Source organism: Balaenoptera ricei, chromosome 2, assembly GCF_028023285.1.
Source record: "Balaenoptera ricei isolate mBalRic1 chromosome 2, mBalRic1.hap2, whole genome shotgun sequence".
In the NCBI taxonomy this organism is placed as follows: Eukaryota; Metazoa; Chordata; class Mammalia; order Artiodactyla; family Balaenopteridae; genus Balaenoptera; species Balaenoptera ricei.
The window spans coordinates 29,444,503-29,469,783 of record NC_082640.1 but is presented as its reverse complement, the minus strand read 5'-3'; the positions used below and the strand labels follow the sequence as shown (position 1 = coordinate 29,469,783).

The 25,281-nt window shown below is 43.0% G+C and overlaps 1 protein-coding gene across 3 annotated transcripts in view; it reads left to right on the top strand.

The window, feature by feature from the left end:
- Nucleotides 1–25,281, top strand: part of WDR37 (WD repeat domain 37) — a 55,882-nt gene that overhangs the window by 8,424 nt on the left and 22,177 nt on the right. For all 3 annotated transcript variants that reach the window (XM_059912239.1, XM_059912240.1, XM_059912238.1), the window contains exons 2-9: nt 2,686–2,863; nt 6,566–6,662; nt 10,149–10,244; nt 10,543–10,607; nt 13,936–14,071; nt 14,994–15,065; nt 19,143–19,187; nt 21,369–21,445. In XM_059912239.1, coding sequence (XP_059768222.1) covers nt 2,726–2,863; nt 6,566–6,662; nt 10,149–10,244; nt 10,543–10,607; nt 13,936–14,071; nt 14,994–15,065; nt 19,143–19,187; nt 21,369–21,445 — 726 coding nt within the window. In that variant the 5' untranslated portion in view covers nt 2,686–2,725. The remainder of the gene's footprint in view (nt 1–2,685; nt 2,864–6,565; nt 6,663–10,148; nt 10,245–10,542; nt 10,608–13,935; nt 14,072–14,993; nt 15,066–19,142; nt 19,188–21,368; nt 21,446–25,281) is intronic.

Sequence of the window (25,281 nt, the reverse complement as noted above, 5' to 3'; positions counted from 1 at the left end):
CAAAACATGAATAATAGAGGGGGACTTTCTCAATTTGATAAAATATTTACCCAAAACCTACAGCTAGCATCATACTTAATGGTGAAAATTGAATATTTTTACCTTGAGATCAGAATAACGCAAGGGTGTTTGCTATCACTTTCTAATTCAACAGAGTACTGGAATTTCTAGCCAGATCAATAAGATAAGAAAAGGAAATAAAGGCATACAGATGAGAAAGGAAGAAGTAAACTGTTCTTTTTTTACATGACATAATAGCCTACAGAGGAACTGCCAAATAATCTACAACAAAATCTTGAACTAATAAATGAGTTCAACAAGAACGTAGGATACAAGCCCAGTACACAAAAATCAATTGTATTTTTATATACCAGCAATTAACATGTGGAGATGGAAATAAAAATACAGTGTCATTTAAAATTGCTTAAAAATAAAAGTATAATCTTCAGGGTAATTTTAGAATGTACGTGTAGAAATTTTATGGGAAAACTACAAAACTGAGGAAAGAAATCAAAGACGATCTAAAACCTATATGCCGTGTTCATAGATTGGAAGTCTCAGCATAATAAAGATGCCAATTCTCTCCAAACTGGTAAACAGATTAAACACAACTCCTATCAAAATCCTATCAGGATTTTTGTAGATATGGACAAGATTATTCTAAATTTATATGGAAAGGCAAAGGAACTGGAATAGCCAAGACATTTTGAAAAAGATGTAAGTGATAGGAATCACTAATTTCAAGACAGCACAGAACAACGGAACAGAATAGGGAACCAAGAAATAATCCCATAGGAATAAAGCCAATTGATTTTCGACCAAGATGCCAAACTTTCTCAATTTAGTGTAGGATGGATAATCTTCAGCATATGGTGCTAGAATAATTGGATATCACCAGAAAAAAACAAAAACAAAACCCAAAAAACCTTGATCTAAACTTCACATCTTATAAAAATATCGGCCCAAAAATAGCTCATAAATTTAGATGTAACCTATAAAACAAATTTTAAGAAGAAAACATAGAAAAAGTTTGGGATTTAGGACTGGTGAAAAGTTCTTAGGCATGACTCTAAAATTATGATTCTTAGAAGAAGAATAATTGATCAGTTGGACTTCATCAAAATTTAAAAGTTTTGGCAGAGTGGAGTTTGTGTGAATTATATCTCAATAAAGATTTTTAAAAATCTTTAGTTATTTTTCTTTAAACATACAGCAATCTCACTCTTGGGCCTTCATCCAAAAGAAGTAGAAACTTAAGTTCACATAAAAGCCTGCATATTATTGTCACAGTAGCTTTATTTGCAATAGTAAGAAACTGGAAAGCACCAGAATTTTTTGCAGTAGGCGCACAGTTAAGACAACTGTACTCCATCCACACTGGAACAGCACCAGCAATCAAAAGGAGGTGGCTGTTGGCCCACATGGCAAGGGGGCGGGTCCCGTGAGTGCTAAGCTCAGAATCTCCAGAGGGCACATACTCTGTGCTTGGCATTTGTATAACATTCTACAACAGCAAAGTTGGGGGATGTATGGCTGTGGGGTGGGCTCCAGAAAAGGTGGTATACTCTACACCTTACAGAGTGAGGACCCAAAGATGCTGTCAGTAGTTGGAGAAGGAAGAGACATAAGTACATACTTAAATTACATGCACTAAAATAGATTGGGAGAAGGAGGGACCAATAAGAGCAAAAAATGAGTAGGTAATGTCCAAGACGTAAATCTGCAGTTGAAGAAGGAAAATCTCATGTGTAAATATATTTCTTAGAATCATACTAGCTGGGACTTCCCTTGTGGTCCAGTGGCTAAGACTCTGCACTCCCAATGCAGGGGGCCCGGGTTCGTTCCCTGGTCAGAGAACTAGATCCCACATGCTGCAACTAAAGATCCTGCACGTGGCAAGAAAGATCCCGCATGCTACAACTAAGACGTGGTGCAGCGGAAAAAAAAAAAAAAAATTAGCTAACGGTGATGTGATTATATTGGGAGGAGGAATTGATAATAGCAGGAAATGAGTAGATAACATCCAAAATGGGTAAAGGAAAATGTTTGCATTATGTGGATATTGGAATGCCGTGCAGGTATGCTGTGTAGCGGTGACCCTGACCACAGGTGTGTACTGGGAACATGGCTGGTTCCAAGCAAGAGGCGTTGTGAGTATGAAGGAAAACGGGGAGCTTACAAACTGAAATACCCCGTTTGTGTTTTTTACATTGACGAAAATGATATTATTTTAAACATATTGGGTTAGATCCTTAGAATTTCACTTGTTCTTTTTTTAATGTGGCTACTAGAAAATTTATGATTACATATGGGGCTTGCATTGGATTTCTCTCGGAGGGTATTGCTCTAGAATCTGTAGCCTGGAAAATGCAATTAGGATTGGTTCCCTCTGGGGAGTAGGCTGAGTCTGCCGAGAGTGGGCTAAGGGAGAGTTGTTCTTTATTTTAAGCCCTTCTTTGCTGTTTGATTTTTTTAAAGGATGTTAGTGAAGTTTGATAAAAAGTTACTTCTTTAATAAAGGCTGTGGTCTCTACCTTAAAACATGATAATTTATCACATTCTAATTTACATAATAAATGTTAACATAGGAAATTTGCAATGAAAAGTAATTGTCTTGTCTATTTTTCCTTCATTTCAGTTTGCTGTATCAGAAATAAAGTACTTGTTTTTCCTGCTCCTGTTTAGCTTCTTGCAGGAGTGACCAGGATATCACCTTTCAGAAGTAATGCCCACAGAAAGCGGGAGTTGTTCAGCTGCTCGCCAAGCAAAACAGAAACGCAAATCTCACAGCCTTTCCATACGAAGAACTAACAGCTCAGAGCAGGAGAGGACTGGCCTGCCAAGAGACATGTTAGAGGGACAAGTGAGTGTCTGGTGAAGATGTGGATCATGTTTGCAGTGTTTCAAAAATAGCCAAATATATGCAGGTCTCCAAAGTAGAGAAAAAGTGTGGGTTACCAAAACACACAGCCTCCCTCATAAACCAGTTAAAACTGCTGTCAAGTACAACAGCTTACACAGAGACAGAATTCGGTTTCCAGGTTAATGTGTTTACAGTACTTAATAATAAATGTGGGTGTGACAGTCTGGACTAGTTTTTATTCTTTGTACAGGTGAATTGACAGTGTAGTTTTAGGTTTTCTGTCTGAGTCTCCAGAAGAGAAGAGAATCAGGTATAATGATCTCTTTCTATTCTCTGCAGAGTTTTTGGAATCTGATCTTTCAGTAACTTTTCTTGGCTTTATCCTGTGTTTGCTGTAGTTGAGTGTGTTCTCTGCTGTTTATTACATTATGTCTTTCTGATAATTTGATACCACCTTTGATTAAGTGATCTAATATTTTATTGATAAGTTTGCTTTTACTTTTTCTAGTTCCTTTATGATGAAGAAAATGTGTTAGATTTTTAAAAGAACATTATCGTGAAGCCTAAATAAAATACATGTTATAATAAATTTTAGCTACATCTGCTATATCTTTACATAGGCCTAAGTATATACGTAAAAAAAAATACATATGAATTTATAATCATTCTTTTGCAATTAGAACTAATTCATCAGCCATAATGTTAAAGGAAAATATGGCTTAAATCAGAGAAACTGGCTCATTTGCATATTGACTTTGTTAGAAGCAAGCCGGGATGCGGAGGATGTGTTTCCAGGAGGCAGCTGTGTGTGCTTGGAACCTAGCGCCGCCTTTGCTGGCACGTGGTAAATGTTCACTTAGTGTCCTCTTATGTGTTGACTGGATGAATAAATGAAATGGTTGCATTTTAACTTAAATTTGGAAATAAAATCATAGATTTAAGGAGCCTCCAAAATGGCTTTGATGTTTTTCGTGAGCTCGGATGGCAGTAGCAAAGCATCGCAGACTGGGAGATTAAACTGCAGACACTGCTTACTCCCTGTCCTGGAGGTAGAAAGCTGGAGGTCCAGGTGTGGGCAAGTTGGTCCTCCTGAGGCCTCTCTCTTGGGTGTGGATGCCATCTTCTCCCTGTGTCCTCACAAGGTCTCCCCCTCTGTGGGTGTCTGTGTCCCGATCTCTTCTTATAAGGAATGTTTGAATCAGAGCTGTGCAGTGGAACTTCTGTGATGGAATGTTGTAGATCTGTGCTATCACATATGGGAACTAAGAGCCACATGTGGCTAGTGGGACTGAGGAATTTTAAAAATTGTAATTAACTTACTTTTAAATTTAGTCAAATGTGGCTGTTGGCTACCCCCTTGGACAGTGCAGGTAGTCTAAGATACTTTTAAGTTGTTAGATTTACTTAGATTTCCAGCAGTGACAATTCCACAGCTGTCTCTGCTGGCATCTTCTGGTGGTAACACCATGTTCTCAGGGCCTTCTGCGCTGTCCCCGCTGTGATGTAGAGCCAGCAGGTACTTGCATCTTGGGGTAACCCTTTATGAGGGTCATTCAGAACCCTGCGGGCGGGTTGGTGCCTGCTGGTGGATGAGGAGCTCCCTTGCGGGCTGGTGGGGGTGCTCTGCCCGGTTCCGTGGCAGCAGGACAGCGGTGACGGCGTTGGGCATGGGCACTTGGCATGGTAGGCGTGGGGCGGACCTCAGGTGTGAGAGGCCAATGATCAGGGCATCTGAGTGGAGCCACAGGTCATTACCCTAGACAGGGTTGCAGTCAGGCTCTCAGTTGTTGGGGAGTCTTTATGGGAATTTTGTGTCTTGGATTCACGAGTCAGAAGCATTGGAGGCACTGGTGCTTGACTCAGAGGTGGGAGGCCCTTGTCTATACCGGGAAGCACCAACTGAGGCCGGGAAAGGGGCCTCCTTCCTCCTCTTCCACGTCGGCTGTGACAAAACACAGATTCTTATAGAACTTTACTGAATCGTAGCTTTTGTTTCATGAGTTTTCTCAAATGATACCAGAAGTTCAGCACCTCTCACTTGGGGGTGGGGCACCTGTGATTGCAGCTTGGAGGTCAGACTGTTGGGAAGCTCGGAGGCAACCACAGAGCTGGGCTGTGCTCTGCTTGCCTCTGGTGGAGAAGTTCCCCTTTCACTGCACGTCTCCTTGATTGTCTTTATTTTATCAAGTGAAGTTAATGCTGACATTGTCTCCCTTTATGATTACACTTACATGAAGCTGCATTTACCATTCGAAGTAAAGGTAACGTTTCAGTTGCTGAATAATGACCTTAACGTTAAATACTGTGAGTGTAGGTGAGTAGGAATTGATACACGGAAGAGGAGATTGACCTTGGGAGGGGCCAGAAAGGCTCAACCGGTGCTGGTGCCGCCCCCTTGAGGAGGGCTAAGTGGATGAGGGGTGTGGGAGAACGGGCGGGGAGGCCACAGGCAGGTGGACAGGGTGTCAGACGTTAATTGTGATGGTTTATTTTGTGTTCTTTGTTATTTTAAGATGTCTTTTTTTTTTTCATGATTTTCATTGGTATTTTAGAGGGGTGTTGAGAGAGGCTTATCACCAATTCTGCCAGATTGAATTTTTAAACAAGTGGCGTCACATCTTTAAGTAGCTTGTAAAGTTGACTTTCATGTTCTGTGATTATTTCAAAACATGTTGCTAAACGTTGGTATCATTACAGATCATTTTGCCTAAAATGCCTGTCTTCCTAAGAAGTTAATCTGAGAAAGGATTTAATAAACATATGTCTTTTTTTTTGTATTTGCAACTCATTAAACATCAAAAAGTTTATGCTGCTTATAAATTTGAAAACTCACTTGGAAAATTACACTGACATCAGTTAACCATTGAAACATTATTTTAGAAATATCTCTTAAGAATTTTGTTTGAAAGTAACTCTTAAGTGGTAGGGTGGGGCACATACAAAATATTGTCTAGGCCGCACCCTGAAGAGGTTGGAGTGGAATAGAGCCTCTGTCAGTACCAGCAGTGCCTGGAAAGTGAGTGCCTGAGAACACAGTTGGTGCCTAGGACACCAGGCCAAGGAAGCTGCTGCTGCTTCCTTTGACTTCCTGCGTGGTGGGAGCAGGGCGCTGGCGGTGGGCAGAGCACCTGCGAAGGCCTGGGAGCTTCCACGTGGGTGTTTTCATTTAGCCGATACACGTTTTGCTCTTACAGCTGAGAGTTCTTCTCCCTGCTTACAACAGTCTTCTAGGTATTGAGTAGAGTTACAGGAAATGATCCAGTTTATTTTGCTTGAAGCACAGTGAACATGAGGACTATAAGGTACATCTTCTATTAGTAAACAGCTTATTAAAATTAATTTATAATACCATATGCTAGAGCTTAAAGGCTGTTTATAACTTCATTTTCTACAAATTTGGGAGTTTTTGAATAAGGTATGCTTGTTTCTTTCCTTGTGAAAGGAAGTTACATGTTTGAAGACGTGCTTGGTCTTAAATCTCATGCCATCCTGGGTAACCATTTATACAATTTGATTTTAGTTTCATCTGTAGAAATTTGAAACTTTAAGTTCTTTGAGTGTTTATGTATAAGAAATAAAATATGTAAAGATGTAAAATAAGAGTTTAAATAATTCACTTTGGAAAAATTATATTAGTGCTTGGTGTCAGAGTTTCTCGTTCACTCATTCGTTCATTTTAAGCAGAATCTTCTTTTTCTGCAGGATTCTAAACTGCCTTCCTCGGTTCGCAGTACTCTTTTGGAACTGTTTGGTCAAATAGAAAGAGAATTTGAAAACCTTTATATTGAAAACTTAGAATGTGAGTATCTCTCTTATTTTAAATACTTTTATAACTTTTCGCTTCTCCATACAAATATTTGAGAGTTTAATTTGTGGGTAGACATTCACCTTTGTATCCCTTTTCTGTTCTGCTTTGACAAACTTTAAGGGCTCAGGATGGCACACGTTTATTATCTGCCTGCTCTGCACACTCAAGTCAGGGTGTTGGCAGAGCTGTGCTCCTTCTAGAGCATGAGGAGGAGTGTGTCTCCTGCTGGTTTGGGTTGTGATCTCAGTTCCCTGTGGTGTGAGGACAGAGGCCCCCATCTTGCTGGCATTCCCCCGGTCCTTGGCTCGATGGCCTTCCTTCCTCTTTATCTTCAAAGCCATCAGTGGCAGGCAGCGTCCTCCTTGTTCATCTCTGACTCACTCCTAGGGACACGTGGGAAGGATGGGCCGCCTGGGTCACACAGCATCATCTCCCATCAGAGGTCCTTCACCTCAGTCACACCTGCAGGGCACCTTTGCCACCAGGTCATGTGTTCACAGGTTATCTTTGGGGCAGGCAGTATTCTGCTGACCACACCTGGCAATCTGAATTATGATTTTACGAAGAACGAATGCATCTTATAACTTTTCCTACACAAAGTATACTATAAATTAAGAAAACAATTCATTTCTTTAAAATATACTGTGTTTAGAGAATTTCCTAAAATGTGTGTATTACCTGTTTGACTTATTAAAGGTAAATCAAAAGAATTTTTAATTAGCTTGGCTTTAGGTTTTTTTTTTTTTTTTTAATTTTAGAAACAATGCATTCATTTGCTTAAAGAGTCAAGCAGTGTAAGAAGGAAAGATCTAACTTTACCCCCTGCCTGTAGGCCCGTCCCGCACTGCAAAGGAAAACACTTTCTGCATATTTTGCTTTTAGTTCTTCTCATGATAATTTTTGTTTTGTTTTGGACTTTATCCTCTTTTTTTAAATGTCTGTTAAGTTTTAAGGACATAGTTTCCAACTTTCCAGCCTTAACACTTAAGCAGTGATTTTGATACAGAGACTTCCACTTTCTCTGAATCCAAGGATGCTGCCCGGATGCTAGTTTAGAGTTGGATAGGTTGGGAAGTTCCTGGCACGTCTGATCCATTACCTGTGTCATTCACCATAGCAGTGTTTTGTTTTTTTTTTTTTAACAGAAATTAGTGAAGATTTTCACTTTATTTATTTATTTATTTATTTATTTATTTATTTATTTATTTATTTATTTATGGCTGTGTTGGGTCTTCGTTTCTGTGCGAGGGCTTTCTCTAGTTGCGGCAAGCGGGGGCCGCTCTTCATCGCGGTGCGCGGGCCTCTCATTATCGCGGCCTCTCTTGTTGCGGAGCACAGGCTCCAGATGCGCAGGCTCAGTAATTGTGGCTCACAGACCCAGTTGCTCCGCGGCATGTGGGATCTTCCCAGACCAGGGCTTGAACCCGTGTCCCCTGCATTGGCAGGCAGATTCTCAACCGCTGCGCCACCAGGGAAGCCCACCATAGCAGTTTTTGATGAAAGGTTTTTCTAATTGCTTTTGCCTGGAAATGATTTTCCCCACGCAGCTCTCCTTCCCTTCTCCTGCATGTCGTCCTGTCCTGGCAGCCAGATCATCAAATCCTAAGAGGAGGGACAGGGAATTTTCTCTATGTGTCTCTGGAGCTGGTAGCCAGGCATCCACGGCCACAGTTAAGAAAGCAGAGGTCAGAAAGGCAGGGTCCGTCTGTGGGCTGCCTTGGCTTCTTGGTCATGATAATTTTTGTAAATTTAAATAATCTTCTATTTTAGCCATGTCAGCCTTAGGCCACATGCATTCATGCTTCACTGTCAAGCGTTGGGAAATAAACCTGTCCTTCTTTACCCTCTCACTGTTCCATTATCTTCAGTTTTTGTTATTTTTTTTTTTTAATAATTTTTTAAAATTTATTTATTTATTTATTTATTTTTGGCTGCGTTGGGTCTTCGTTGCTGTGTGTAGGCTTTCTCTAGTTGCGGTGAGCGGGGGCTACTCTTCGTTGTGGTGCGTGGGCTTCTCATTGCAGTGGCTTCTCTTGCTGCGGAGCGCGGACTCTAGGCGTGCGGGCTTCAGTAGTTGTGGCACGCGGGCTCTAGAGCGCAGGCTCAGTAGTTGTGGTGTACAGGCTTAGTTGTTCCATGACATGTGGGATCTTCCCGGACCAGGGCTCGAACCCGTGTCCCATGCATTGACAGGCGGATTCTTAACCACTGCGCCACCAGGAAAGTCCAGCTTTTGTTATTTTTATAGGGCTTGTGTTTATAAAATTTATATTATGCAAATGTAACCATAATCAGGATTTTCATGTTTTTTAAGTTGTTTCCAAAAATTGAATACTAATAAACAGCATTTGCATTGTTAAAATATTTTTCACTCTGGAAGTAATTGGTGTGAATCAGTGGTGAAGACAGTGTAATCCTGTGTCATTTAAACTTTGCTGTTGGAAAATTTAATGTTTTAATATTGGGTTCTCTTATAAGTCCACCTTGAAAATTTACAGAGTGAGTAATTATTCCAGCTTTTTATCAAATAAAAATTAGGTACCGTGTACTGCATCTGATTTTTAAGGGTTTGTTATGAGAGTTGTAGCAACCCAGGTATTACTGAATTTCCATTGTGATCTAAGGCCTTATGTTTTATGAGTTGATGCAGTTTGTTCAAGAAAAACTATAGGGTTACAAACGACTAATGCTGGAGGTACTTGGAGTTTACACTGTCAGTTGCTTAACGGTTTTAGTGGCTTCCTGCTGCTTGTGAACATGTCCAAATGCTCAGGCTGGATCTGTTCCGAGCCTTTTTGCCCTCGGCCTTCCTTCCACACCACCCTCCCCACCCTCCCTGTAGCCTCAGCACACCGTGGGCAGCCTGGGCGGCGGCAGGCACAGAGCCCAAGTGCTGGCTGCATGCGTGGCTCATGGGATCTCAGTTCCCTGACCAGGGATTGAACTGGGCCCTGACAGTGAGAGTGCCAAGTCCTAACCACTGGACCGCCAGGGAACTCCCAAATGTTAATTTTTGTTTCTTTTTTTTTCCCCCCCCTTGAATTTTTAATCTTTGAGGTATATAATCCTCACTGTGCTCTGTGGTGCCAGGCAGCAATAGTAAGGTTTTGTTATTGTATGTTTTTTCCTCCAATTTCAGTGTTCTCAGCTAGACTGTAAGTGTTTCACTGAGTTTTGGACAGTGTCAGAATAACATTTTTAAGTGCATTGAATAAAGTACAAAGGACACAAACTATATTGAAATCCAAGAGCCCTGCTTGAGGACGCGATAGCACAAGGTCTTTCTGGTGTGGGAAGTGTAGTGGGATTTTTAATTTTGGAATGATGTCTTGAGTTTTTTGGAACTCTGTAAATGTGACCTTGTTTACTGGGATATCATTCCTGTGTTTGTTTAGACAGTACTAATGTATAACATTCTTATGTGCTCACTTTTGGATTTGGTGAATATACATCAAAAGTACATGTTTTACTTTTCAGTGCGCAGAGAAATTGAGACTCTTAATGACCGTTTAGCTGCCGAAGGACAAGCAATCGATGGGGCAGAGCTGAGTAAGGGCCAACTCAAAACCAAAGGTAAGGCTGCCTTCCCGCAGGGCTCACCCTACACGTTACGCTCGGAGGGAGTTTGGAATTTAGTGGAGGACAGGACTCACTTCCTTTCTGCAGTCATCAGGACTTGGAATAACGTAATTCGGGTGTGGGTGTAGAAGGAAGAGGAGGTTTCGGGAAGCCCCGTGTCCCACGCCCCTGGCTTGCATTGTCCTCCTGTGTGGAACAGAAGGTGGGGCGAGCTGTCTCCCTGTCCCAGCTCTGACGTTCATGGTGCTTTGGTTGTGTGATTGTCTTGACGGTTGGTTCTGTGTCTCTGCAGCCAGTCACAGCACCAGCCAGCTTTCTCAGAAACTGAAGACCACCTACAAGGCCTCCACCAGCAAGGTACTTGTGGCTCTCAGCCTGTCACGTGTATGTAGGGTGTGCACATATGTGCGATAGAGAAACCTAATTTTTAAAAGGAGTATTGTCGATGTTAAGTGGCCGCAGTGCATAGATACCTGAATGTTACCTGTGTTACTGCGGCTGATACATTATGTGTTTTTTTTGGTTTATGGTTTTTTTTTGTGGGAAAGTACATTTTGTATTGTTATTTGGCTTGATATGGAGATTCTGAATTTGGAGAAGCTAATAAATGGGTATAAAGCAGTGGAAGTTAGGTTCTGAGCTATAGTTACATTTTAGTTCACCTCTTCTTTAATTTTCTAAGTATGATCAAGAAGTGAAGGTCTGTGTCCAAGGCAAATAGAGATATTTGTCATATTTTGCTTTTTTAAAAATTATCTTCTTCTGACCTTCTTAAAGTGGCAAAGATTTAATTATTTGGGAATTAATTTATCTGTGGGAGAGTACTGTTATGAAGTAATATTTTGAGGTAATTTTGTGTGCATCACCACTTTGGAGTATTTGGAATAAACAAAAGATAAATTAATTAGCTAACCTTAATGAGTGTACATTACTTTTGCTAAACCTTAGAAAAAAGTTGAAATTTGTGGTGAGTCTGCTGTGAAGGCTATAGTTAATGTTAGCTTTTTACTTTTCCAATTTGCTCTCTTCAGCTTAAAGTTACTTATTATGATATCCACAGCGAGATGAACTGCAATTCAAGGAGCAGCTTCAGTCTTACGCTATTTCTGCTTATTTGAAAGTCTTTGGTAATTTTTTGTTTTTTAAAAATCTGAATATTGCTGACATTTTTTTGTTTCCTTTGATTACTCTAGAGTGTAAGTGGCTAATTAAAATTTTTTTGTTCTGTATTATCTAGCTTACACTTAGTAGTTTTGCAGTTTTTAATAAATTAACATTAAACTACTTCTTTAAAATGTCAAGTGGTGTTATGTTCTTCCTTATCTAACTTCTTGTTATATTGTTTTGAATTATATTGTTTATTCCAGTTCATGTATACAGTGTATGGTCTTAGAATTCCAAAACTTCGTGATCATTCCTCTTTTTTTTTTTTTTTTTAATTTTATTTATTTTTGGGTGTGTTGGGTCTTCGTTGCGGTGCTCGGGCTTCTTATTGCGGTGGCTTCTCTTGTTGAGGAGCACGGGCTCTAGGCGTGCAGGCCTCCATAGTTGCAGCATGTGGGCTCAGTAGTTGTGGCTCACGGGCTCTAGAGCACAGGCTCAGTAGTTGTGGCACACAGGCTTAGTTGCTCTGTGGCAGGTGGGATCTTCCTGGACTAGGGATTGAACCCGTGTCCCCTGCTTTGGCAGGCGGATTCTTAACCACTCCGCCACCAGGGAAGTCCCTGTGATAATTTCTGAAGTAGAGGAAGAAAGGATTATATAGAGTTACCCCTTACCATGAGTAGTAAAACTTAAGAATTGGGCAAAGGTAAAAATATGTACAATAATTGCTTTAATAGAATGTGTTTAGACATATTTAAAGCCCCAGTCATTTTAGAGACTAAAAATTCATCTGGATTAGAAGAAACCATCTTCATAGCGCTGTGCACCCACCTTAAAGAGTGAAGGTGAACATGGAGACCAGGCGTGTTCTGCCCTGGCCACAGCGTGGGTTCTCATGGTGGAGCCGGGCAGGCTTCTCACTCCCCCGCAGACCCACCCTTCCTGGGGGCCTGGGACGCAGCTCTAAGGCCTGCTGGGGCAGCGCCACATTCTAACCGGCAAACCGCTTTACAGGAACTTGTGAAATTGTTCACACAGGTTTTTATAGAGATAAGTATCTTTTGCTGTGAAAAAGCCTGTTTTGGGTTTTTAGAGCACTTTAAATTGTATCTCAGTACAGAATAATTCGGAAGCATCCTTCTGCTTTTCCATCACAAATGTTCCCTGGGAGTAATTCAGTCTGTCCTGTGGGCCTCTTTGCAGTTGTGACTGAGTCCACATTTTTAAAGTAGTTCATAGGTGGTCAGAGTGTGACGGACACCTGGAAGCAGCACCTGAGACCGTTTGCTCAGTATCATCAACTGCACGCCCTCTCCCCATACTCCTTTGGAAATGCAGTTGGCACGAGTCTTGGCCGTGACCCCAGTTTCTGCTGGTCAAGTCGAGGCGGTTCGTGTCTCGTAACAGTGCTGTCTGGGAAGCTTCCCACCGCTCACCGTGCGCTTTGCCCCCGCCCCTCCTAAAGGCGTCTGAAGGGCACCGGAGGCACAAAAGCACTTTTCCTTGTGGAGGGACTGCGTTGTTGGGTTGGGTGGGATATGAGCTTTCAGAAGAAAGAGGAAGGTGAGGGTGTGAGGTTGAGCAAGGCCTTCTTCCTTTTGGAAGCTCATATTGTATCCTGCCCTCCTTTTAAATTTAAACCCAGTCAGTGGAGCCTGTTTATTTAACTGGTGGAAGAGTGGGTCTCTCCATTGTTCATCTGTTTTAGCCTTTCACTGTATCAGGAATCATTTGAGGGCTCATCCTGAGGTGGTGGAACAGTGGATTGTGTTTTAAACCTTTATACTAAAAATAAATTTAGATACATTTTTAGGGCTTTGCTAATAAATCAGTGTTTAAAACAGCTCTGTAATACCACCCATTTTTCTTTTTCACTTGATTTTACGGTTTCAGTATTCTGATTAATTTACATTATTCTAATTTAATTAAAAGCTGAAAAGCCATCTTTTATCTTAGACAATTTAGAAACCAAACTCTTTGTGTTTAATTAGCATCTTCCTCGTGCACTTATAAAAGGAAGTGAGAATTATTTGCTGTTTGTGTCATACAGGAGCAGAGCGACAGCCCTTTCCTAGTGCAGGGCCGGTGCCGAGCCCGCGCTCAGTAACCTCATTTGTTACAAGTGTTGTCTTTTGATTCCTCCCCTACCTTGGACTCTTTTCCTCCTGATAATATGTGGTTGGTATGAATTACCAAAAATAAAAGAGCACAAGTTCCCAAATAATAAGAATAATTAGTGTTAAGGGTTTGGGGTATATCTTCCTAACTTTTTCGTGTCCTGCTACATCTTTTTGTTTTTCTTTTTTTGAAAATTTGGAAATTTTGTCTGATGGTTTGGATTTGTGGGGAGGACATGTAAGGTACACAGGTAGGCAAGCGTTGGAAGTGGGGGGATCGTGGGGTTCTTCCGAGGCCTTCGTAAGGACTTCCTTCCTGCTATGTGAGATCCAGCTGCACCTATGTTGTGTTGCTGTAACATTTAAAATTTTCTATTCAGTGATTTATGTATCTTCAAGACATGCTGTCTTATTTTTTTTAAACTTAAACACATTTGCTCAGTAAATTCCCATCACAATTTCAGATCGTCTCCAGCTTCAAGACCACCACGTCCAGGGCAGTGTGCCAGCTCGTGAAGGAGTACATCGGCCACAGGGATGGCATCTGGGACGTCAGTGTGGCGAGGACGCAGCCTGTGGTGCTGGGGACCGCGTCTGCCGGTGAGTCCACACCAGCCTCACTGCTGGCGGGCGTGGCCTGCCCTGGAAGCGGAAGTGGCCGAGCGGCGTTGAAACCTAAGCATGTAGAGGAGTCCGCCGTCAGGAGCCCCAGGGTGGCGTTAGAGAGACCCCCCTTTCTCCTCACTGGAGAGGAGATGCTTTTGAGAGCTAGTTAAGGTGCGTAACCTAATAACCCTTCAGAAAAAAATTCCTAAAATTAAAAATGTGCTCACTTGTGGAAAACGACTGCCAGCCTGTGAAAAGTTACTCACTAGCTCCTACCTTTTATAGTGGAAAGAGGAAATGCTAACATCATTAGAATGATGAAGAAAGTTCTTTCTTTTGTTTAAGACTGTGTTCATATGTGAGCACCCCAGATTGTTTTGGAAATTACAGTTTAAGAAAAGAATACAGAGACCCTTTTCTGATATTTCTGAAATCTCACTTGGATAATCGGCATTTTGTTTCGGGTTTCCCTTATTAAGTCTCCTTTTTATCTTTTTATTACTGTGCCCAGAGAGGAGAGGTCCAAAGAGCATGTATTATCTCAAATAATTTGTAACTGGATTTGGATGGTACTTGCATTTGAATATAGCTTGATATTCTGAAAAGTCTTAATATTTCAACAAAATAACGAGCCCTTGACTCAAGTGACTCCTGTGTCCCAAGTCCCCAGCCTGGTGCCGGCAGTGCACAGCGCCTAGGCATTCAGGTCTCTAGGTTCCCCCTGCCGGTTCTGTGGCCTCGGACGGGTCACCGGCCCCCTATCCTCTCCGATCAGTTGGATCACAGAGGAGATTGAGCACAGTTGCACGAGGTACTGGTGGTGATGTAACTTCTCAGTTTTAGAATTTTTATCTTCCTCTTTTATTAAAAAGACCATAAAATCAGCAGCTCACTCATGTTCGTTTCGATCTTGCAGATCACACGGCTCTGCTGTGGAGCATCGAGACGGGGCGGAGCCTCGCCAAGTACACGGGCCACGTGGGGTCAGGTGAGCAGTGGGACCACGGGGCGTCCTCTCAGAGGGAGGGCCGGGCCTCTGCCTCTGCCTGTGTGAGCTTCACGAAGGGGCAGCTCAGCTCCCTGAACAGCGTCGTCCCGAGGGCGGCGTAGAAAGCCGGCCACCCGTGCACACTTTGGAGCTGGAACATGTGCACTAGCATCACGAACTGTGTTCCATTGGGAGGGTCCTCGGGTGCAGAGGTGCTTTGTGTGTCAGCCCCTGGGATCCTGGTGGGTGTGGATGCAGGGCTTTTTCCTGCGGGCACCGGTGGGCAGATGTCACTCTTCCTCCCAGCGCCCCGGCTCCAGGCCATGTGTCACGCTGCCCTCAGCTCACTCACCCCTCACCCCTGCAGACAGGCTTGGCGGTGGTGTCCGCCCTCCACCTCCAGGGTTAGGTGTGTCCCCCACGGACTTGGGTGAAACCCCTTCCTCTGCGTGTTTTCTGGCCTCTTGGTGGAGGGAGTACCTGCTGTCCCGTCAGGGCCGTGGCCAGGCTCCTCCTCCTCTTAGGGCACCTGCTGTCGTCTGTCCCTGTCGCCTCAGCGTGAGAGCCAGCTCCTACCTTCTCACATGGAACATGTCCGTGTCCCCCCCCCCCCCCCCCGCCACATACACTCCTGCCTCGTCTGCCGTCCCCTCCAGCTGGGACCCACTGTCTTCCCCCAGCTCTGTGTCTGGGTGGCTGCTGCTGCCTGCAGTGGATGTGACAGGCTAAATAGACAACCTAAAAATTAAAGTGTTAGCCAGCCTGTATAAAAAATTCACACCTGTCTCCTGCTCATCCCTCCTCACTCCTCTTTTCACTTCTCAAAAGGCAACCACTTTTAACAGTTTTAAATAGTTTGCTTTTTTCTTCCATTTAAAAAAATAGTCTATCTTATTATTTCTTAATTTTGGAGTTTTCTACAAGGAAGTGACTATTATTAAGGAGAAGGAGATTGGCTCACTTCCTCCCTCCATCCCTCTGTGCTCCTTGTCATTGTGAAATGGTTACAGCTCGACTTGCATTTAAATGGATGTTCAGGTTTTACCTAATTGTGGCTGCATCCATATAGTTCACAGCTCCCAAGCACGTACCTTACTTGCAATCCCCAGTTTGGCTTCCTCTGAAGGGAATAGTGGCCTTTTATTTTGGCCTTGTTCTCTGCAGATCTGCCTGACATGTGGCATTCCCTGAATGTCTGTGTTCCTTTGCTGTCACTCTGGCCCCTCCCTGAAGCCTCCCCTCCCTCTGACAGTTGGTACCCAGGACTGTAGCACAGATGCCTGCAGTCTACCTCCTGTGTCCTCCTGGGCTTTCTCTCCACCTCTGTCCTCTGTTACCTCCTGTCTTCTGGACCCTGTTCTTTCTCTTTCTCCAGGGAAGCCTATCTTTCAGTAGCTTCCTTCTTAAAGGGTCTTACAGGAAAAATTTTGAGACTGTAAAATGCTTGAAGAATGTATTTTACCTTTACACTTGATGGGTAGTTTGGCTGAGTATAGTCTTCTATGTAGGAAGTACTTTTCTTTGAAAGTTGAAGGTAGTGCTCTGCTGACGTGTTTTTTTTTTTTTTTTTGCTTTTAAAAAATTTTTTTATTTATTATAAATTTATTTATTTATTTATTTTTGGCTGTGTTGGGTCTTTGTTGATGCGTGCGGGCTTTCTCTAGTTGCGGTGAGCAGGGGCTTCTCTTGTGGAGCTTGGGATCTAGGTATGTGGGCTTCAGTAGTTGTGGCATGTGGGCTCAGTAGTTGTGGCACGCGGGCTTAGTTGCTCCATGGCATGTGGGATTTTCCCAGACCAGGGATTGAACCTGTGTCCCCTGCATTGGCAGGCAGATTCTTAACGACTGCGCCACCAGGGAAGTCCCTGACTTGTTTTTTTCATAGCTTTCAGGATTGATATTAAAAGTCTAATAATGCTCTTTTGAATCTTGGTCCTTCATAGGTAGTTGGATATTTGTCTCTTGAAGACTTTAGGATTTTTTTTTTTAGGTCTTCTTAAAAAAGCATTGTGTTGGACATTTGTGGGACTTGGCAGTCTAGAAATGTACCCCCATGTCCACTCAGTCACCTGCCATCACCCCCATGTCCACTCAGGTGCCATCACCCCTGGGTCCTGTTGGCCCCCTGTGGTCACCTGTGTGTTTGCACCCTGGTGTTTCCCGGGTGCCTCTTCTCACTGTCTTCCGTCTCTGTTGCTGTGAGTTTGTGCCTGTTTCTTTCTGGACTTGTCGTGCACTTAGAGGAGTCTGAGGAGAGAGCAGAGCACAGGCTGCTTTGGGCACTGTCTTTGTCGTGTTTACGCCCTGCTTTTGCCTTTTCCACCTGGTGGTGCTGATTGTGTGACTGAGTTACTGTAATGGAGGGGAGTGTGGAGCCCTGGGGTTTTTAATCAGCGCAGCTCCCTGCAGGTGGGTTGACGTGCCTGGCGCCCGCCACCTTCCTCTTGGGTCCTCTGAGCAGAGTGTGCCCACCTGTGGACTGGCGGAGCTGCCTCCAGAGAGGAGGTGCCCGAGGTTTGTGCCCTCTCTCCCCACACACCTCCCAACCCCTGGCGTTGGGGAGCCGAGTGGAGCCGGCCAGGGGCGGGCATGTGTCTTGTTAGACACACACGATCTTGGAGCTTGTTATAAGGAACTGTGGTCTCTGGCCCCCTCTCTTCTATTCCTCATGTGGCTGCTGTGAGTGACATTAGCTGTGCTGTGAATAAGCTGCTGGTGGGGCTGTGGCTTGGCCCAACCCACTGACTTTGGGCTATAAGGCCTCATCACACCCACGCGTGCTGGGGTTCCCCCGCCCCATGTAGTGATGTTGTGCTGTTAAACGTCTGTGTAAACAGTACTGAGAATAAACTGGCCCTGCAGCTGGTGGTCGTTGGCGCCCACCATTTGCCGGATTCTTGGCTAAGCACGTTGCCTGTGTTCTTCACTTAAACCTCGTGCTCATCCGTGAGTATTACTAATGTTCCTGCTTACGTCACTAATTTGCTGGAGTTCACATAGACACCAGAAAGTAACAATTGAGGTTGAAATTGGGAGCATTAATACTGTTTGTTAGTAGTGTTTATTTGGGGCATTTTCTATTTAACATTTTTAAGGCAGTTACAGTTTTCACCAGCTCTTCCCACAGTTCTCTCTGGTCTAGTGTTAATGGTAAAAGAGCATCTTCTAGCATTTTTCAGATTCTTAGAAAAGTATCGATCTAATGGCGTACCTGGCAGAGTCTTAGTGGAAGAGAGAACTTGCTGAGGTTTGGGAAGCTCCCTGTACGTCCTGTGTCTGGGCTGTGGGGGGTGTGGGCTGGCTCTCCAGTGCCTTGGGTCGGCTTGTGTTGGGGTGACTGGGAGGTGCCGACCAGGAACAGTGGCCTCCACCCTTCCAGCCTCTCGTTGTCTGCCTGAGGAGAGCGCCTCGGCAGGCGGGCAGGCTCAGGACCGGTCAGTCTCCGGGCAGCATTGTCATGGGGCCAGAGCCTCCCCAGGACACCTCGGGCAGATTCCTGCATCTGGAGAGGAGACTGGGAGGGTATCGTAACTGTCCTCATCTGGTCCCGATCCATTCCGATCCAAACCGTCCCTAGGCCATCAGGGGCTTGCCTTCTCTGAGTTCCCGAGTCTTCTGGAACAGAACAGACTGGGTTTTTGGAAGGGTGGGCTTGTGGGCAGCTGGGTAGGCAATAAACAGAGTGCACCACTGTAATCTGCCTCTGCTTGTTATACTTATGTTTTCTTTTTTCATCCTGGTTTATTTTTAACTCTAGGTGACTTCCCTATGTATAAAAAATAGATTATTAATATCCTTTTTCTGTGTAGCCTATTCTTGAGCAGTTTGGTAGTTCATATTTAGTTACTTTGTATTGTACCTCTCTTCTTTTTTTTTTGGCCACGGCACGTGGCACTACCTCTGTTCTCTTTAACTTACATGTTTATTCATAGTTTAACTGAATTAAGATATTTAATATTGAACTATCATAGTTCCTTTAGTTTTTAAATTTAACTTTGTAATACATGCTGTAATTATAATAAATATTGATGATACGTTCTTATTTTAAACCTGTTTCTGTAATATTTTTATTTTGCAGTAAATTCCATTAAATTTCATCCATCAGAACAGTTGGCTCTCACCGGTATGTTGATTTTGTTTTTTTATTTATTGAACAGTTATTGCTGACCTGAAAACAGCTGTGTCATCATTCCTTTCTCATCAGTAGCATCAGGATTAGCCACGCCTTTCACAGAACTTAGTCGTTAGTAGATATTTTACAAAATGCACGAGAAATGTATAAAGAAAACTACACTGAGGGGCACTTTTTTTTAAAATGAGCAGTGGATTGCGAATTAGGTGAACTTGACTTGATGTCAGTTTGAACTCGGCTGCGTTCTCCTGGAGGTCTTTTTACGAAGCCCATCCCTGCCACCTGCTCTTCCTGCTCGTGGGAATGTGCTCGCTTCTCTGAGGCCCTGTCAGCACAGAGATGAGGAATTTAGCAGCCCCGAGTCGGGCTCTCTGCTGGCCCGCATCTTTACTCCTTCCCAGGCAGTTTTCCTGGAAAGAGCTGTGGTACCTTGGGTTTGTTTTCATTTCACGTAGTTTAAAAACACCTTGATTATAGGGACTTCCCTGGTGGCACAGTGGTTAAGAATCTGCCTGCCAGTGCAGGGGACACGGGTTTGAGCCCTGGTCCGGGAAGGTCCCACATGCTGGGGAGCAGCTAAGCCCGTGTGCCACAAGTACTGAGCTTGTGTTCTAGAGCCCGTGAGCCACAACTGCTGAGCCTGTGTGCTGCAACTACTGAAGCCCATTCACCTAGAGCCCGTGCTCTGCAACAAGAGAAGCCACTGCAATGAGAAGCCCATGCACCCGAAGAGTAGCCCCTGTTCGCCGCAGCTAGAGAAATCCTGTGCGCGGCAACAAAGACTCAGTGCTGCCAAAAATAAATAAAATAAATAAATTTTTTTAAAAAGGCCTGTGTGCAGCAACGAAGACCCAATGCAGCCAAAAATAAATAAGTAAATAAATTAAAATAAAAATTAAGAAAAAATAAAATAACACCTTATCATATTGAGGAGTTTTTCCATAAAACTGTCTGACACCTGTGGACCCCCGTGGTGTTTTGGGGACATGGATGGTAACCTGAAGGACAAGTGTTTGTCTAGATCAGAGGTCAGCAAGCTTTTCTGTAAAGGACCAGAAGTAACTGTTTTCATCTTGAGGCCACATGGTCTGAGTCACAGCTGCTCAGCTCCGTTGCCACGGAAGCAGCAGAGATGGTGCACGGATGAGGGGACATGGCAGTGGGCAGTGACCCTTGTTTGTGTTTACAGGGTGGGTGGCTGCCTGGATTTGGCCCATGGGCCAGTTCTGCTGACCCCAGGACAGAGGACAGAAGTGGGACTAATCAGTGCTCTTACACTCAAGTCGATCAGGTGGCAGGGTCCTTTGAGGGTCCAGTTTTAACAGGCCTCCCCCACAGAGCTAGTGGATGCCTGAATCAACATCTGGGGAGTAAAGGAGGCCAGGAGTTGAACCTAGTTATGTGGGCCGTTTGTTTTGTGGTTGTGAAGACATGGAGACCAGTGACAACCAGGCTGGAAAGAAGGGATGAAATCGAGACACGTCAGGAAGCTGCAGTGGGAAATGGAAACATAAAGTAGTGGCCTGGAGAGTGGAGCGCCAGATAGGGGTTTGGACAGGACGCTGACTCGGAGGGAGATGGGCAGGTCAGGCACTAAATCCATTTGACGCCACAGACACGTGCCGCCATCTGCTGCTTCGGGGAAGCTGTGCAGCCACGCAGAGAAGGTGGGGTTAAGACGGTGCTCTCATGGGGGCAGTGGAGGTGGCCCTTTCGCATGTCTGCGGGCCTGCCTGTGCCCCTCAGCTGCCCTCTGTCATTCCCAAGTCCAAGCATCGCCTTGCGGCCTGGCTGGTGATAGCAAGGTCTCAGTACCAAGGGCTGCATGGCCAGCTGTGGGGTGCATCCAGGTTCAGTGGATGGGAACGTGCCCTTGAGTTACTGTAGTTTTGGGTTTCCGTTTTCTTAGGTTGGCCAGATGGAGAATAAAATCTACAGCTTGTAAATTTTCTCTGAACCTTTACAACTTTCCATCCTAAGATGAAGGGGGGTTATTTTTATAGATAATCATTATCTTTGTGCACTTTTGCTATTGTCAGTAGCATTACGTAGTCTCAGAAGTAGTTGTTTAAGTACAGTCAATCACTTGCAATCCCTCAGGTACAGAACTTAGCAGGAGCCTAGCCAGTGCACGTTTGCACCTCGGGTAATTTCCCCTCTTTCTCTCCTCAGCTTCTGGAGATCAGACCGCCCATGTCTGGAGGTACGCGGTTCAGCTGCCCACTCCTCAGCCTGCAGCCGACACTAGTGTAAGCAGCACATTTACTTACCCTGAAAGCACGATATGGGGTATGTTGGTAGGTTCTGGATGCTTGTGAGTTTTAGGATAAACTTGTAATTTGTGTTGTGGGCCGAATGTGTGTGTCCCCAAAACTCATAGGTTAGAGTCCTAACCCCACATGGGGTTGTATTTGGAGATGGGCCTCTAAGGAAGTCATTAAGGTCAAATAAGGTCACAAGGGTGGGGCCCTGATCCAGTAGGATCAGTGTTTGTAGGAGAAGAGACACCTGAGGGCTCCCTGTACCTTCTCCTTGCACGCACTGAGGAGAGGCCATGCGAGGACACCTGCCAGCTAGGACGCCAGCACTCAACACAGCCAGAGTGCCGCCCCCAGCCTGGCCGCCGAGCGGACCAGGGCCAACTTCTCTGTCTATATCCGGGTGTGTTTGCTTTCACTTTCCTTTCCACAAATGTTAAACATTTACATTAGTTTTTAAAAATTTTATGGCCAAGTTATACTTCTTAATATTTTATGTATTTGATTTTAAACAACTTGTCTGTCTTTCATGTGAGATAAATCCTGTATGTCACTGGTGTGTGTGATATCATTTCATGTGGGTGAAGTTTGTTTTTTTTTTTTGTGCCTGCTTCCTTCTTTTATTTTTTTAATTTAATTTTATTTATTTTTTTATACAGCAGGTTCTTATTAGTCATCCATTTTATACACATCAGTGTATACATGTCAATCCCAATTGCCCAATTCATCACACCACCACCCCCCCCGCCACTTTCCCCCCTTGGTGTCCATACGTTTGTTCTCTACATGTGTGTCTCTATTTCTGCCCTGCAAACCGGTTCATCTGTACCATTTTTCTAGGTTCCACATATATGTGTTAATATACGATATTTGTTTTTCTCTTTCTGACTTCACTCTGTATGACGGTCTCTAGATTCATCCACATCTCTACAAATGACCCAATTTCGTTCCTTTTTATGGCTGAGTAATATGCCATTGTATATATGTACCACATCTTCTTTATCCATTCGTCTGTCGATGGGCATTTAGGTTGCTTCCATGACCTGGCTATTGTAAATAGTGCAGCCATGAACATTGGGGTGCATGTGTCTTTTTGAATTATGGTTTTCTCTGGGTATATGCCCAGTAGTGGGATTGCTAGGTCATATGGTAATTCTATTTTTAGTTTTTTAAGGAACCTCCATACTGTTCTCCATAGTGGCTGTATCAATTTACATTCCCACCAACAGTGCAAGAGGGTTCCTTTTTCTCCACACCCTCTCCAACATTTGTTGTTTGTAGATTTTCTGATGATGCCCATTCTGACTGGTGTGAGGTGATACCTCATTGTAGTTTTGAGTTGCATTTCTCTAATAATGAGTGATGTTGAGCAGCTTTTCATGTGCTTCTTGGCCGTATGTATGTCCTCTAGAGAAATGTCTATTTAGGTCTTCTGCCCATTTTTTGATTGGGTTGTTTGTTTTTTTAATATTGAGCTGCATGAGCTGTTTATATATATTAGAGATTAATCCTTTGTCTGTTGATTCGTTTGCAAATATTTTTTCCCATTCTGACGGTTGTCTTTTCGTCTTGTTTGTAGTTTCCTTTGCTTTGCAAAAGCTTTTAAGTTTCATTAGGTCCCATTTGTTTATCTTTGTTTTTATTTCCATTACTCTAGGAGGTGGATCACAAAATATCTTGTGATTTATGTCAAAGAATGTTCTTCCTGTGTTTTCCTCTAAGAGTTTTCTAGTGTCTGGTCTTACATTTAGGTCTCTAATCCATTTTGAGTTTATTTTTGTGTGTGGTGTTAGGGAGTGTTTAATTTCATTCTTTTACATGTAGCTGTCCAGTTTTCCCAGCACCGCTTATTGAAGAGACTGTCTTTTCTCCATGGTATATCCTTGCCTCCTTTGTCAGAGATTAGTTGACCTTATGTGCATGGGTTTATCTCTGGGCTTTCTATCCTGTTCCATTGATCTGTATTTCTGTTTTTGTGCCAGTACCATATTGTCTTGATTACTGTAGCTTTGAAGTATAGTCTGAAGTCAGGGAGTCTGATTCCTCCTGCTCCGTTTTTTTCCCTCAAGACTGCTTTGGCTATTCAGGGTCTTTTGTGTCTCCATACAAATTTTAAGATTTTTTGTTCTAGTTCTGTAAAAAATGCCTTTGGTAATTTGATAGGGATTGCATTGAATCTGTAGATTGCTTTGGGTAGTATAGTCATTTTCACAGTATTGATTCTTCCAATCCAAGAACATCGTATATCTCTTCATCTGTTGATATCATCTTTAATTTCTTTCAACAGTGTCTTATAGTTTTTTGCATACAAGTCTTTTGTCTCCCTAGGTAGGTTTATTCCTAGGTATTTTATTCTTCTTGTTGCAGTGGTAAATGGGAGTGTTTGCTTCATTTCTCTCTCAGGTTTTTCATCATTAGTGTATAGGAATGCAAGAGATTTCTGTGCATTAATTTTGTATCCTGCAGCTTTACCAAATTCATTGATTAGCTCTAGTAGTTTTCTGGTGGCATCTTTAGGATTCTCTATGTATAGTATCATGTCATCTCCAAACAGTGACAGTTTTACTTCTTCTTTTCCAGTTTGTATTCCTTTTATTTCTTTTTCTTCTCTGAGTGCCATGGCTAGGACTTCCAAAACTGTGTTGAATAATAGGGGCGAGAGTGGACATCCTTGTCTTGTTCCTGATCTTAGAGGAAATGCTTTCAGTTTTTCACCATTGAGAATGATGTTTGCTGTGGGTTTGTCATATATGGCCTTTATTATATTGAGGTAGGTTCCCTCTATGCCCACTTTCTGGAGGGTCTTTATCATAAATGGGTGTTGAATTTTGTCAAAAGCTTTTTCTGCATCTATTGACATGATCATATGGTTTTTATTCTTCAATTTGTTAATATGGTGTATCACATTGATTGATTTGCGTATATTGAAGAATCCTTGCATCCCTGGGATAAATCCCACTTGATCGTGGTGTATGGTCCTTTTAATGTGTTGTTGGATTCTGTTTGCTAGTATTTTGTTGAGGGTTTTTGCATCTATATTCATCAGTGATATTGGTCTGTAATTTTCTTTTTTTGTAGTATCTTTGTCTGGTTTTGGTATGAGGGTGATGGTGGCCTCATAGAATGAGTTTGGGAGTGTTCCTCCTTCTGCAATTTTTTGGAAGAGTTTGAGAAGGATGGGTGTTAGCTCTTCTCTAAATGTTTGATAGAATTTGCCTGTGAAGCCATCTGGTCCTGGGCTTTTGTTTGTTGGAAGATTTTTAATCACAGTTTCAATTTCAGTGCTTGTGATTGGCCTGTTCATATTTTCTGTTTTTTCCTGGTTCAGTCTTGGAAGGTTATACCTTTCTAAGAATTTGTCTGTTTCTTCCAGGTTGTCTATCTTATTGGCATAGAGTTGCTTGTAGTAGTCTCTTAGGGTGCTTTGTATTTGTGCGGTGTCTGTTGTAATGTCTCCTTTTTCATTTCTAATTTTATTGATTTGAGTCCTCTCCTTCTTTTTCTTGATGAGTCTGGCTAATGGTTTATCAATTTTATTTATCTTCTCAAAGAACCAGCTTTTGGTTTTATTGATCTTAGCTATTGTTTTCTTTGTTTCTATTTCATTTATTTCTGCTCTGATCTTTATGATTTCTTTCCTTCTGCTAACTTTGGGTTTTGTTTGTTCTTCTTTCTCTAGTTCCTTTAGGTGTAAGGTTGGATTGTTTATTTGAGATTTTTCTTGTTTTTTGAGGTAGGCTTGTATTGCTATAAACCTCCCTCTTAGAACTGCTTTTGCTGCATCCCATAGGTTTTGGATCGTCGTGTTTTCGTTGTCATTTGTCTCT